Genomic DNA, 16796 nt, shown 5'->3' with positions numbered 1-16796 from the left:
ACACCATTCTCCTGCCTCAGCCTCCTGAGTAGCTGTGACTACAGGTGTCTGCCACCACACCTGGCTACTTTTTTGTATTTTTAGTAGAGACGGGGTTTCACTGTGTTAATCAGGATGGTCTCGATCTCCTGAGCTTGTGATCTGCCCTCCTCGGCCTCGCAAAGTGGTGCTGGGATTACAAGCATGAGCCACCACGCCTGGGCTTATCATGTATATTTTATCATGCAAATGTTGCTTTATATATATGTGTGTTTTGGTATGAAAACAATTTATCCACTTGAATTTCCATGGAAACTAATGATATGAGACCATCATATGGTTCCATGTAACCCCTGGAACCACAAAGTTCCCTTAGAATATTTTTATCCCAGTTCGAGGTAGAGAGATGTTAGTAAAATGTATCATATGGTCAGTAAGGGTATCAGCATATCTAGATTTGGCTCTAACAAAATATAATGACTGCAAAACAATATGGGGACATAAGAAGAGCCACAGTCTAATATTTCATTATTTCTAAATATTCACCATTTCCACAGTCCACTCTTAACAACATGTTTATTAATTTCTTTTTGTTTTGTTTAAAATGTTTAACTTTGGTACTCACATTGCTAGGTTTATTTAAAAACTAATATTTGCTATATTTCATTTTGGAAAAGTGAACATTAGGAATACAATTTTCTCTCTCTTATTTTCAAGATATAAATAAGTTTCCAACAATTCCAGTTGAATTATAAGGATCAAAAGTTTAGTCAAAACTTCCAAAAACTACAAGGAGATATCGTCTCACCCTAATCAAAATGGCTTTCATCCAAAAGAGAGGCAATAACAAATGCTGGACAGGATATGGAACAAAGGGAACCCAAATGTCCACTGTTAGTGGGAATGTAAATTAGTACAGCCACTGTGGAGAACGGTTTGGAGGTTCCTCAATAAACTAAAAATAGAGCTACCAGATGATCCTGCAATCCCACGGCTAGGCATATACCCAAAAGAAAGGAAATCATTATATCAAAGAGATATCTGTACTCCCATGTTTATTACAGCACTATTCACAATAGCCAAGATTTGGAAACAACCTAAGTGTTCATCAACAGACAAATGGATAAAGAAAATGTGGTACATATACACAATGGAATACTATTCAGTCATAAAAAAAGAATGAGATCCAGTGATTTGCAACAACATGGATGAAACTGGAGGCCATTACATTAAGTGAAATGAACCATGCACAGAAAGACGAATTTCACATATTCGCACTTATTTTGGGGAACTAAAAAATTAAAACAATTGAACTCATGGAGATAGAGAGTAGAATGATAGTTATCAGAGGCTAGGAAGGTTTTGGGTGTGGTGGAAGTAGGAATGGTTAATGGGCATGCAAATATAGTTAGAATAAGTAAGTTCTAGTATTTAATAGCACAACAGGGTGAGTACAGTCAACAATAATTTATTGTGCATCTTAAAATAACTAAAATATTATAACCAGACTGTTTGTAACACAAAGAAAGAATAAATGTTTGAGGTGATGGAAACCCCATTCACCCTGATGTGATTATTATACATTGTATGCCTGTATCAAAAAATTTCATGTACTCTATAAATTTACACACCTATTAGGTACCCACAATAATTAAAAATTAAATAACAACAAAAACCTTTCTAAGTGAGTGAAAATTGGGATCAATTTGTCTTCCCTGGCTGTATAATGGATAGAGACCACTATGGTCACAAATATCAATAAATCATATATTCAGTGTAAGCCCAATACATTTAAAGCATATTTACTCAGTTATCTTGTGGTTCTTCTGTTTAAAATTGAAGAAATTTAGAATACTAGAATGAAATCTAAGACAGATGAAATCTTGCAAATGTTAAAGGGCATGATTTAAATTAAAGGCCACAATTTGAAAGAGATCCTAGCAGGTCTCTGAGTTTTTAGCTTACAGTACTTAAAATTACAAGGATTAGCAGTAGGATCTCTAAAAAGAGGTGCAATACCTTGTGTACTTATTTGAGTGTGTACAAGGACAGTAGCACTCATAAGTCAACTTGTCACTTTTCCCAACATCATATGATTGATAAATATTCAGGATCCCAACCTAAAAACAAGTTTTAAATGGCCCTGGATTGTGATATTGAAAATAATATTATCAAATAATTTTAAAGGCTAAACCAAAGGCCTGTATTTTATTTTAAGAAATGCTTGGTCTCCAGGAGTTAATGCTGTCCAAATAAAAATTTTGGCTGACATGTATGAAAAATTTTCTGTAACAATCACCAATGCAAGACACTCATGAATCTATCAATCACAGAGTTAAAAAGCTCTGTCATACAGCACACTTAATACCCAGTGTAACTAATTAGTATTACCATTTTTTGATGCAATACAAACTAGTTTCCTTAAACTGCTATTGAACTGAACTCCAGGGTTATAAACGAGCAGAACACAAATTGATTTGCATGTAATAACAGTGGCAATAAACCTTTCCTGGTTCATGCAATTTTCCCCATCTGTTAAGAGAGGGCAAGTTTAGGAAGTGTTATTCCAAGGAGGGGACTTACCCAGCTGGACATCTATAACACTTGGCTGATTCTCCATGGGGAACAATGGCTTAGGAGGCTTGTCTGTGAGTAAAGCTAGAAGAGAAAATGAAAGAAAGTAATGGAAAAATTGAGATAAATTACAGGATGAGAAAGATTCTATCATGTATGATATTTAATGTTTGTAGACTTGATGGTGTGTAAACATTTATTAGACAGTGTTCCTACTTGGGTTGTTACTCTATCCATACAATATCCATTTCCCAGCACATTTAGTGCACCATTGATTCACTGTAAATAGGACATTTTGACAACTACATTTTCCAACAAGATGAAACAAATGGACTATTTTGGGTGGTTTTTATAAATTTGTAAGTATAAAGAAATATATATTTTTAAAGTATAATTGAGAAATAGGAAATCCTCATATATGCTTTGTAGTGGTATTCTCAATGAAATATTACCCTAATGGACATTTTTAGTGACATGGATCTTCTAAACCTCTGAATTATCCCCCAATCTCCACTGCAACCTCCAAAACAATATGATAAAGCAATGATATCTTCATTAGGATAATTGATCAAAAATACAAATTAAGCATGTTTTATACTCCAAGTCTTGTGCTAGGTACTAAAGGGAAAGAAAGCAAAGTCTTTATCTTTGCCCTCAATTTATAATACAGGACTATGAACACAGGATTAGCAAACTATAATAGAGAATAGAACATAGAATATAGCATTTGAACTATAAGGCTATATATAGGTGGTAAAGAAATGGGGAAAGGAGAGGTCAATATTGGCTGGAAGGTTTGAGGAAAGTTTTATGAAGAGAATGGATCTTCATATGAAAATTAAGGGATAGAGAAGATTTGGAAAGGCAGAGAGTAAAGAAGAAAAGATTCTCAGAAGATTCTCAAAAGGATTTTCAAAATATTATCAGGAAGGCAGGCGGAGCAAGATGGCCAAATAGGAACAGCTCCAGGCTCCAAATCCCAGCACGAGTGACACAGAAGACCGGTGATTTCTGCATTTTCAACTGAGGTACTGGGTTCCTCTCACTAGGGAGTGCCGGACAATTGGTGCTGGTCAGCTGCTGCAGCCCAACCAGCGAGAGCTGAAGCAGGGCGAGGCATCGCCTCACCTGGGAAGCGCAACGGGAAAGGGAATCCCTTTTCCTAGCCAGGGGAACTAAGACACACAACACCTGGAAAATCGGGAAACTCCCACCCCAATACTGCGCTTTAAGCAAACAGGCACACCAGGAGATTATATCCCACACCTCGCCGGGAGGGTCCCACACCCACGGAGCCTCCCTCATTGCTAGCACAGCAGTCTGTGATCTCATGGCAAGGCAGTAGCGAGGCTGGGGGAGGAGCGCCCATCATTGCTGAGGCTTAAGTAGGTAAACAAAGCTGCTGGGAAGCTCGAACTAGGTGGAGCTCACAGCAGCTCAAGGAAACCTGCCTGTCTCTGTGGACTCCACCTCTGGGGACAGGGCACAGTAAACAACAACAAAAGCAGCAGAAACCTCTGCAGACGCAAACGACTCTGTCTGACAGCTTTGAAGAGAACAGTGGATCTCCCAACACGGAGGTTGAGATCTGAGAAGGGACAGACTCCCTGCTCAAGTGGGTCCCTGACCCCTGAGTAGCCTAACTGGGAGACATCCCCCACTAGGGACAGTCTGTGACCCCACACCTCACAGGGTGGAGTACACCCGTGAGAGGAAGCGTCCAAAGCAAGAATCAGACAGGTACACTCGCTGTTCAGCAATATTCTATCTTCTGCAGCCTCTGCTGCTGACACCCAGGCAAACAGGGTCTGGAGTGGACCTCAAGCAATCTCCAACAGACCTACAGCTGAGGGTCCTGACTGTTAGAAGGAAAACTATCAAACAGGAAGGACACCTACACCAAAACCCCATCAGTACATCACCATCATCAAAGACCAGAGGCAGATAAAACCACAAAGATGGGGAAAAAGCAGGGCAGAAAAGCTGGAAATTCAAAAAATAAGAGCGCATCTCCCCCGGCAAAGGAGCGCAGCTCATCGCCAGCAATGGATCAAAGCTTGACGGAGAATGACTTTGACGAGATGAGAGAAGAAGGCTTCAGTCCATCAAACTTCTCAGAGCTAAAGGAGGAATTACGTACCCAGCGCAAAGAAACTAAAAATCTTGAAAAAAAAGTGGAAGAATTGATGGCTAGAGTAATTAATGCAGAGAAGGTCATAAACGAAATGAAAGAGATGAAACCCATGACACGAGAAATACGTGACAAATGCACAAGCTTCAGTAACCGACTCGATCAACTGGAAGAAAGAGTATCAGCGATTGAGGATCAAATGAACGAAATGAAGCGAGAAGAGAAACCAAAAGAAAAAAGAAGAAAAAGAAATGAACAAAGCCTGCAAGAAGTATGGGATTATGTAAAAAGACCAAATCTACATCTGATTGGGGTGCCTGAAAGTGAGGGGGAAAATGGAACCAAGTTGGAAAACACTCTTCAGGATATCATCCAGGAGAACTTCCCCAACCTAGTAGAGCAGGCCAACATTCAAATCCAGGAAATACAGAGAATGCCACAAAGATACTCCTTGAGAAGAGCAACTCCAAGACACATAATTGCCAGATTCACCAAAGTTGAAATGAAGGAAAAAAACTTAAGGGCAGCCAGAGAGAAAGGTCGGGTTACCCACAAAGGGAAGCCCATCAGACTAACAGCAGATCTCTCGGCAGAAACTCTCCAAGCCAGAAGAGAGTGGGGGCCAATATTCAACATTCTTAAAGAAAAGAATTTTAAACCCAGAATTTCATATCCAGTCAAACTAAGTTTCATAAGTGAAGGAGAAATAAAATCCTTTACAGATAAGCAAATGCTTAGAGATTTTGTCACCACTAGGCCTGCCTTACAAGAGACCCTGAAGGAAGCACTAAACATGGAAAGGAACAACCGGTATCAGCCATTGCGAAAACATGCCAAAATGTAAAGACCATTTAGGCTAGGAAGAAACTGCATCAACTAACAAGCAAAATAACCAGCTAATATCATAATGGCAGGATCAAGTTTACACATAACAATCTTAACCTTAAATGTAAATGGACTACATGCTCCAATTAAAAGACACAGACTGGCAAACTGGATAAAGAGTCAAGATCCATCAGTCTGCTGTATTCAGGAGACCCATCTCACACGCAGAGACATACGTAGGCTCAAAATAAAGGGATGGAGGAAGATTTACCAAGCAAATGGACAACAAAAAAAGCGGGGGTTGCAATACTAGTCTCTGATAAAACAGACTTTAAACCATCAAAGATCAAAAGAGACAAAGAAGGCCATTACATAATGGTAAAAGGATCAATTCAACAGGAAGAGCTAACTATCCTAAATATATAAGCACCCAATACAGGAGCACCCAGATTCATAAAGCAAGTCCTTAGAGACTTACAAAGAGACTTAGACTCCCATACAATAATAATGGGAGACTTCAACACTCCACTGTCAACATTAGACAGATCAATGAGACAGAAAGTTAACAAGGATATCCAGGAATTGAACTCATCTCTGCAGCAAGCAGACCTAATAGACATCTATAGAACTCTCCACCCCAAATCAACAGAATATACATTCTTCTCAGCACCACATAGCACTTATTCCAAAATTGACCACATAATTGGAAGTAAAGGACTCCTCAGAAAATGTACAAGAACAGAAATTATAACAACCTGTCTCTCAGACCACAGTGCAATCAAACTAGAACTCAGGACTAAGAAACTCAATCAAAACCGCTCAACTACATGGAAAGTGAACAGCCTGCTCCTGAATGACTACTGGGTACATAACAAAATGAAGGCAGAAATAAAGATGTTCTTTGAAACCAATGAGAACAAAGATACGACATACCAGAATCTCTGGGACACATTTAAAGCAGTGTGTAGAGGGAAATTTATAGCACTAAATGCCCACAAGAGAAAGCAGGAAAGATCTAAAATTGACACTCTAACAACACAATTAACAGAACTAGAGAAGCAAGAGCAAATACATTCAAAAGCTAGCAGAAGGCAAGAAATAACTAAGATCAGAGTAGAACTGAAGGAGATAGAGACACAAAAAACCCTCCAAAAAATCAAGGAATCCAGGAGTTGGTTTTTTGAAAAGATCAACAAAATTGACAGACCGCTAGCAAGACTAATAAAGAAGAAAAGAGAGAAGAATCAAATAGATGCAATAAAAAATGATAAAGGGGATATCACCTCTGACCCCACAGAAATACAAACTACCATCAGAGAATACTATGAATACCTCTACGCAAATAAACTAGAAAACCTAGAAGAAATGGATAATTTACTGGACACTTACACTGTTCCAAGACTAATCCAGGAAGAAGTTGAATCCCTGAATAGACCAATAGCAGGCTCTGAAATTGAGGCAATAATTAATATCCTACCAACCAAGAAAAGTCCAGGACCAGATGGATTCACAGCTGAATTCTACCAGAGGTACAAGGAGGAGCTGGTACCATTCCTTCTGAAACTATTCCAATCAATAGAAAAAGAGGGAATCCTCCCTAACTCATTTTATGAGGCCAACATCATCCTGATACCAAAGCCTGGCAGAGACAAAACAAAAAAAGAGAATTTTAGACCAATATCCCTGATGAACATCGATGCAAAAATCCTCAATAAAATACTGGCAAACCAGATTCAGCAGCACATCAAAAAGCTTATCCATCATGATCAAGTGGGCTTCATCCCTGGGATGCAATGCTGGTTCAACATTTGCAAATCAATAAACATAATCCAGCATATCAACAGAACCAAAGACAAGAACCACATGATTATCTCAATAGATGCAGAAAAGGCTTTTGACAAAATTCAACAGCCCTTCATGCTAAAAACGCTCAATAAATTCGGTATTGATGGAACTTACCTCAAAATAATAAGAGCTATTTATGACAAACCCACAGCCAATATCATACTGAATGGGCAAAAACTGGAAAAATTCCCTTTGAAAACTGGCACAAGACGGGGATGCCCTCTCTCACCACTCCTATTCAACATAGTGTTGGAAGTTCTGGCTAGGGCAATCAGGCAAGAGAAAGAAATCAAGGGTATTCAGTTAGGAAAAGAAGAAGTCAAATTGTCCCTCTTTGCAGATGACATGATTGTATATTTAGAAAACCCCATCAACTCAGCCCAAAATCTCCTTAAGCTGATAAGCAACTTCAACAAATCTCAGGATACAAAATTAATGTGCAAAAATCACAAGCATTCTTATACACCAGTAACAGACAGAGAGCCAAATCAGGAATGAACTTCCATTCACAATGGCTTCAAAGAGAATCAAATACCTAGGAATCCAACTTATAAGGGATGTAAAGGAACTCTTCAAGGAGAACTACAAACCACTGCTCAGTGAAATAAAAGAGGACACAAACAAATGGAAGAACATACCGTGCTCATGGATAGGAAGAATCAATATCATGAAAATGGCCATACTGCCCAAGGTTATTTATAGATTCAATGCCATCCCCATCAAACTACCAATGACTTTTTTCACAGAATTGGAAAAAACTGCTTTAAAGTTCATATGGAACCAAAAAAGAGCCCGCATCTCCAAGACAATCCTAAGTCAAAAGAACAAAGCTGGAGGCATCACGCTACCTGACTTCAAACTATACTACAAGGCTACAGTAACCAAAACAGCATGGTACTGGTACCAAAACAGAGATATAGACCAATGGAACAGAACAGAGTCCTCAGAAATAATACCACACATCTACAGCCATCTGATCTTTGACAAACCTGAGAGAAACAAGAAATGGGGAAAGGATTCCCTATTTAATAAATGGTGCTGGGAAAATTGGCTAGCCATAAGTAGAAAGCTGAAACTGGATCCTTTCCTTACTCCTTATACGAAAATTAATTCAAGATGGATTAGAGACTTAAATGTTAGACCTCATACCATAAAAATCCTAGAGGAAAACCTAGGTAGTACCATTCAGGACATAGGCATGGGCAAAGACTTCATGTCTAAAACACCAAAAGCAACGGCAGCAAAAGCCAAAATTGACAAATGGGATCTCATTAAACTAAAGAGCTTCTGCACAGCAAAAGAAACTACCATCAGAGTGAACAGGCAACCTACAGAATGGGAGAAAATTTTTGCAATCTACTCATCTGACAAAGGGCTAATATCCAGAACCTACAAAGAACTCAAACAAATTTACAAGAAAAAAACAAACAACCCCATCAAAAAGTGGGCAAAGGATATGAACAGACATTTCTCAAAAGAAGACATTCATGCAGCCAACAGACACATGAAAAAATGCTCATCATCACTGGCCATCAGAGAAATGCAAATCAAAACCACAATGAGATACCATCTCACACCAGTTAGAATGGCAATCATTAAAAAGTCAGGAAACAACAGGTGCTGGAGAGGATGTGGAGAAATAGGAACACTTTTACACTGTTGGTGGGATTGTAAACTAGTTCAACCATTATGGAAAACAGTATGGCGATTCCTCAAGGATCTAGAACTAGATGTACCATATGACCCAGCCATCCCATTACTGGGTATATACCCAAAGGATTATAAATTATGCTGCTATAAAGACACATGCACACGTATGTTTATTGCAGCACTATTCACAATAGCAAAGACTTGGAATCAACCCAAATGTCCATCAGTGACAGATTGGATTAAGAAAATGTGGCACATATACACCATAGAATACTATGCAGCCATAAAAAAGGATGAGTTTGAGTCCTTTGTAGGGACTTGGATGCAGCTGGAATCCATCATTCTTAGCAAACTATCACAAGAACAGAAAACCAAACACCGCATGTTCTCACTCATAGGTGGGAACTGATCAATGAGATCACTCGGACTCAGGAAGGGGAACATCACACACCGGGGCCTATCATGGGGAGGGGGAAGGGGGGAGGGATTGCATTGGGAGTTATACCTGATGTAAATGACGAGTTGATGGGTGCAGCACAGCAACATGGCACAGGTATACATATGTAACAAACCTGCACTTTATGCACATGTACCCTACAACTTAAAGTATAATAATAATAAATAAATTAAAAAAAAAAAAAGAAAAAAAAAGAAAATGTGGCACATATACACCATGGAATACTATGCAGCCATAAAAAAGGATGAGTTTGTGTCCTTTGTAGGGACATGGATGCAGCTGGAAACCATCATTCTTAGTAAACTATCACAACAACACAAAACCAAACACCGCATGTTCTCACTCATAGGTGGGAACTGAACAATGAGATCACTTGGACTCGGGAAGGGGAACATCACACACCCGGGCCTATCATGGGTAGGGGGGAGGGGGGAGGGATTGCATTGGGAGTTATACCTGATGTAAATGACGAGTTGATGGGTGCTGACGAGTTGATGGGTGCAGCACAGCAACATGGCACAAGTATACATATGTAAGAAACCTGCACGTTATGCACATGTACCCTAGAACTTAAAGTATAATCATAATAAAAAAAAAGATTATCAGGAAAGATTAACAACATAAGCCAAGACAGAACTTCACAAGCGTAATATGCTTTGAGGAAAATGATTCTGATGAGAAGGGGTTGTGTGAGCACCATGAATTTAAAATGAAACTAGATGTAGCTCAATTCTGGTGGACTCCCAGTAACAGGCAGAGGAATTTGGACATGATGTTCTAGGCTGGAGTGTCACTGTAGATCTTGGAACAAAAAAATGACTCAAAGGAAGTGCTGTCTAATGATGATTGGCTTGATATGTGTATTGGGCTGAGAGAAGAACAAAAACTAAGAGATTGAGGAAACAATGCTGCAGTGTGGGGATGGGTGGTGGTGAGCAGTCACACCAGGGTGGAGTTTGGAGAATTTTATGTTTATGAGAGGACAAATCTGAGAGGCACCTGGAAGAAAGAAATGAGAGGACTCAGCATACAGATACATAACGTCATGTGTATTGTTGTCATAAAATAACTCTTATATCAAACTATTGCTTATATCCTGAATTCCCTTTAACTGATTCTGTATTTATGTCTTGCTTCAAATATCCAATTGGACTCTTACCTACTAAAAAGAAATGTTTTATACTTCTTTATAATTCACAGGAGGAATAGCATAGGATTGTGCTATAATGATTAAACCACCATTAATTGACTAGCTTAGGAATTCCCTGCCAACATGAGAGAAGATCTCATACAATTTGCAGGATATTTAGAAGAGAAAGAGAGAAATAAAAGTTGATTACAGGACAAGTAAGGTTAGGGAAAAATACAAATTTGGAGAGATTCCCAAAATAGTTGTTGATAATAAACAAATGCACCAGAAATATACTTAGGAAAGAGCTTTATGGCACATTAGCTTTCTCTTCCTAATACCTGAACTGCCTGAAGTAGAAAAGTTTTAGTGAATTAATTGCCTTCATTTTTCCAACACATCATTCAAGATGACATACAACATGTATTGTCCTTATGGAATTGAACAACATTTTTGTTTTAATTAAGTTGATTTGGGCATAATTTAGACCTACTAATATAATATCTAGTCTTCATTTCATAAATACTACAGTTACTCTTAATAATCTGATTTTTAAATATTATTAGAAACATAAGGAATATATGTTAATATATAAACATAATCATATATGTTAAACAAAATTTGTATGTTTGAATTTAAAATCCAGTTATATCAGATGTTCAATTTTGTTGTAGTTTGCTATTATTTTTAATAGTAAAATATTGGAAACAACTTCAATTTCCATCAGTAGGAGCCTTGTTACAATTGTGGTGATTTCATATAATGACATATTATGATACTGCTGTTTAAAAGAATTAAGTAAATCTGTAGATTAGATATTAAAATATTTCCAAGGTATACTGTTTAATGAAAAAAACAAGGTCCCAAATAGTATGCACAGCATGCTATTTCGAGTATAAAACATACATATGCATATATAAATGTTTGTATATGTATGAAATATTTCTAGATGGATACATGTACAATTGGTAACAGTAGTGTCCTCTGAAGAGAGGGAGTGGATGGCAGAGTGACTGTGGTGGGTAAGGAAAGGGTGGCATGGGCAGGCAGAAGGAAGATTTAATCTTCACTATATGCCTTTATATTTTGAACCATCTGCATATGCTATGCATTCAAAACATAAATAAAATTAAAATTAAATCCAACCATTTTTCACTTTATTAATAAAAACCCATTTTGATTTCTTTATAGAATTATTGTCAATTTACCTTACACATCCAAATTATATACATTTAGCTTGCTGGAAACTATTCTTAGGCAATCTTATTTTAAAATATTTCCTTCTTCCAGATGAATTAACTGGAATGTGATAGGTAGGAAGCAATTGTAAGGAATGTATTTCATGTATGGAAATGACGATCTTGCTCTGCTTTCAGCAGGATGAGTTTGGGGTCATTGTTTTCCCCTTCCCTTATCTTCTGCCATGGACTATGGATGTATTTACCCTAATTTTATTATTGTTAAATATCAATAGCTGAAGTGACATTCACTAGTATTAATGATAATTTTAAGTGTCTTACATTTATAGGTGGTTCATAAGTTTCAAAGTGCTTTCAGATACATTAGCTCATATTATCTTCATGATGACCTTGTAAGGTAAAGAAGACAGTTACAAATGTGACCAATTTAGGTATGAGGTTAAATGAAGCTTATATTGTCTAATTTGGTGTCCCCTTGTAACCTAAAGCCCCCACTTGCAAGATGAATAGGAAAACAGGATATAAGTTGTAGGCAGTAGACAGGTAAAGAGTTCAATACTGAGTCAGTGGTTTTAGCCTCTTTGACTCCACACTAATTACACTAGGGCTTCTAGTCCAATGGGAATGGCTTTGTGGCAAACAGCCAGTTGAAACACGATCCCTGTAGGACACCCCACACATATACACATTTTCCCCCTAAACCCGTGAATGGAAAGAGATGAACTGGCACTTATCCCAGCACAGCTCAATGGGATATAAGGCTATGGTGCCTCTTTAAATTCCAATATCATGTTTAGGCCTGAGGATTGGTAAGAAGTGCAGAACATTTGTGATGATAAAGCGGCAACTGCAGCAGTTCATCTGGATCCTGACCACCAGCCCAGAGACAAATCTATCAGCACTTTGCATAATTATAGCATTTGCAGATTAGCTAGAGTGCATGCTGCCACAGGCAGGCAAGCTCATTTCTTATTTATTTTTATTTTTAAATCTCATCTGAAACTCAGTTACTATTTGTGAAAGGAAAGAAAGAACTGTCAATACCAAGTCCCCTAAACAACAGTGCAGATATTTACAATTTTATTAGGAATCTCATCCTGGACCTCAAGGGGGACTAATTGGGGTCTGAGCTAATCTTTGAATTTGCTGCTTAAGCTTCATGCTTTGATTGAAAGAATGGGAGCAAAGGATACATTTTGGTACTAACGTTTCAGTGTACAATTTCTCCACTGCACTTACCTCAGTAGCTGCTTATATTTAATTATCCTTAAATATAATTGCTTTACTGAGTATGCCATGACACTAGTCTTAACGTGTTAGTGAAGCTACTACTCTTACTGCCTTCTTCTTCCTAAAACTAGGTTTTATATGTTTGACACTAACTTTCCTGAGAAGAATCCTCAAAATAACTTTTTCTTTTCCATTATAGGCAATGATTTTATCTATATGTACAGCCAGATCAACTGGTTTGACTGAAATGATTGGTCAATTTCCATGAACTTAGTATAAAAAATAAGTAGATTCCTCTGTTTAATTGAATAAATCAATTTGACTACATTGCCCAAGTGTTACCTACTGTTATGACAATTTTCATTGTCCTCTTTTGTTGTTGACTTACCTGTTTAATTAGATTGGCCAGAAAGACCAAGTGGGAGGGAGTAGAAGGACAGAAACTCATTAATTTCTGTGAATGAAGTTATTTTGGAATTTGTGTTATGGTCAATGAAGTGGATCCTTCCAAATCCATTCAGCATACCAGCACTAAAATCACATTCTAAAATCACTATTTTTGTCATAACATTTAACCATTCAAAACCTACCAATGTTTCCTACATTTACAGGAGGATAAACTGTGAACTTGTCACCTGGGAACATAAAGGCAGCCATAGTCTAGCCTTAATAACTTTCTTATTTAATTTAATTTATTTTATTTTATTTTATTTTATTTTTGATATGTAGTTTCACTCTTGTTGCCCAGGCTGGAGTGCAATGGCACAATCTCAGCTCACCTCAACCTCCGCCTCCCAGGTTCAAGCGATTCTCCTGCCTCAGCCTCCCGAGTAGCTGGGATTAAAGGCATGAACCACCACGCCTGGATAATTTTATATTTTTAGTAGAGATGGGGTTTCTCCATGTTGGTCAGACTGGTATCGAACTCCCGACCTCAGGTGATCCACCTGTCTTGGCCTCCCAAAGTGCTGGGATTACAGGTGCGAGCCACGGTGCCCAGCCTTTCCTGCCTTTTTACCCACCTATCTTCTATTTTATTGATGCTATAGACAAGTTACTTTCCTCATTCACATTGCATTAATTTCCAACTATGCATCATAGCTTAAACTCTTCCTCTAAGTTTGGTAGCAAATAAAAATAGCTACCATAGTTATCATTTACTTAATATCTACTGTTCTAGGCTGTTTTAAGACATTTTATATTACATTTTACAAATAAGTTGCCCAAAGTCAAGCAGCTTATTCTTGAATCTAAAGAAGGGACCTGAATTGAGTTCTGTCTGATTTCACCAGGCCCACAACACTCTAAGACCTCCCCCTTTCTTATTTTCATCCCAAGTCCTAACTATCCTCCAAAAACTTGTTTAAGTCTTGAATCCTCCAGAAAGCCTTCCTTAATAACAGCCCAAGCTAATCTTTCTCCTCTCTTAAATCCTAAAGCATGTACTATTCCTTTGAACCACCCATTTGGTTCATGACATGCACTACTTTGAATACAAATTAAACCTCACATTACATGGGTATGTCTTGTCTTCCTATTCTATATTTTTAAGCTCCTGGAGGATAAAGATCATGTCTCACATAATCCAGCAAATAAGATAGTATGTGACATTATGGAACAAATAAACACAATCTCCAAATTAACTTCCCGGTGGTATTCTTTCTCTAAAAAAGTGTGCTTCCCATAGCATTCTTAGATTGCGAGGAACAGAATCAAACTTTTGCTAATTAAAGCCAAAAGGGAATTTATCAGAAGTATATCTCAAGGATGGCCAGGAAGTTTGGGGAACTAGGTTTAGTAACAGAAAAGAAACTAGGCCAGGTCTAGATGTGCAAGCAAAAGAGACTACACAATAATTTCATCTTGTCCCCATCATTGAATTGAGCTGGTTTTGATGGGTTTTTTAAATATGTTTTCTTTTATTGTATTGTATCTTGGTTAACTTTTTGTCCTTGTATCACTTTGATCAAGATTCAAAATCCCAGAACGACAGGCTGAATGAACAAGTTTTGAGCTCCAGGCCTAGGAAAGATTGTATGCAAATCATGAAGAAAAGAAGAATCTCCTAAAAGCAGGGTTTTTTCAACCTCAGCAAGATAACATTCACTACCAGCTAATTCTTTGTTGTAGGTGACAGCTTCCCTGGTTTCTACCCAAAGATGCCAGTAGGACCTTCCCCTAGTTGTGAAACTAGAAATGTCTCGAGATATTGGCAAAATGTAATGAGGGGAATAAAATTGTACCTGCTTAATAACCACTGTCTTAAAGAAAACTTAGGTTGTGTTGGAAAAAGAAATAAATACTAAATGGCCAAAGGCTACAGGCAATACCATCTCATTGCCCAACTCCAGGGGCACACTTATATCAGTTTCCATGTGAATGGCATTCCTGGGAGCATATAATATTAATGGGATGCCCTGAAGTTGTGCAAAGAAGTGACACTGATCACACACATCCATTAATAAAACACAATTTTATTAATTAAAACAATAATATATTATGCCAAATACTTCTCAAGTTCTGAAATAGTCACTGGATTTTGTCAATGGGTAGCAACCGTTCCATGGGCTCTTTCCTCTTCCAAATCACCTAAGTTCATGAGCTAATTCCAAAAGAGAGCCACAGCAGCCTTAGGGTTCTTTGTCTGAAAGTGCCCAGATGTACAAGTATTACAGATTGCCTATTGTTCTGAGGGAATTGAGGACTTTGGGAAGAAAGACTTGGGAATAGCTTTCATATGAGAAGACAAAATGGAGGTCCTTACTGAGCAAATCAGGTTTAGGGAGAGCCAGAGATCCTGTTAATATCCTTAAAAAATTTCCTCTAATCATGAATGGAGATTTTCCAAGCTTAGCCTAAGTAGTTGACTAGTTTGAAGATTTCATAAATTGAACACAGAATGAATGCAGAAATTGCTGAGCTCTGAACACATCATAAGTACTATTATTCTTTGGAATACTTGGCAATTTTTTTTCTTGTGATTAGCTGATAATTGCTTGAGGCAAGGAATATCTCTTTCTCAATTAACTACATAGTCTTCTTAATCCTGTATTATGACATACACAATTTACTGGCCACTTAATCTAAAGCCCAATATGATAAAAATTTTTATTTCTAGAATTACCAGGCTGAGAGTCCCCTAATTCAGATGATTATCCAGGAAAAAGTACAGAATAATCATGATTATTCAATATCATCCTTAATGTTCCAAACCTGTAAATTCAAGCAGGACCAGCCTTGGTTGCAATATATCTGCGTTGCCCTAATATTCCTAATTTTGTGATCTCTATTTTAGAGAAATTTCTTCTCCATCCTGCTTTTAGGCACACAAAGTTGTAACTCTCTGATCAAAACCTACTGCAAAAAAGCATCTGCCATTTGAACCTTAATACAAACTTAAGACACTTGTAGCTTCTCTTATAAGGCTAGCTGCTTTTGGAAGATTGTCTCTAAATGTGGAATGAAAGGCTTTACTCCATTGTAGGCACACACTGGGCACCAGGGCCCCTTTCTTGACTATATTCACATTGATGTTAGCCAACAAACAGGGTGGCCTTCTGCAGAAGCTGATGAAGACAGATAAAGCTGTTTTCCTTAAGATTCTAACCAGCATTACTATGAGTGAATTTTCTAGTTCATAATAACATCTTAGGAAAAAGAGCCCAGGCATATGTTAAATTAAAAAAAAAATCAATGTTCATTAAAAATCAAGCTTTGTTTTTATTTCAGCTTGTTATTACTTCCATCAACTAACCACTGTAGCAATTAATCTTTTAT

The 16796-nt window shown here is 37.7% G+C and overlaps 1 protein-coding gene across 2 annotated transcripts in view; it reads right to left on the bottom strand.

Moving 5' to 3' along the window:
• Positions 1-16796, bottom strand: part of IL1RAPL2 (interleukin 1 receptor accessory protein like 2) — a 1296718-nt gene that overhangs the window by 306338 nt on the left and 973584 nt on the right. For both annotated transcript variants that reach the window (XM_015443984.3, XM_074029484.1), the window contains exon 6: positions 2563-2637. In XM_015443984.3, coding sequence (XP_015299470.2) covers positions 2563-2637 — 75 coding nt within the window. The remainder of the gene's footprint in view (positions 1-2562; positions 2638-16796) is intronic.

The sequence above is a fragment of the Macaca fascicularis genome, chromosome X (assembly GCF_037993035.2).
Source record: "Macaca fascicularis isolate 582-1 chromosome X, T2T-MFA8v1.1".
Lineage (NCBI taxonomy): Eukaryota > Metazoa > Chordata > Mammalia > Primates > Cercopithecidae > Macaca > Macaca fascicularis.
Note: the sequence above shows the minus strand (reverse complement) of the source record. Positions and strands in the feature narration are given on the sequence as shown.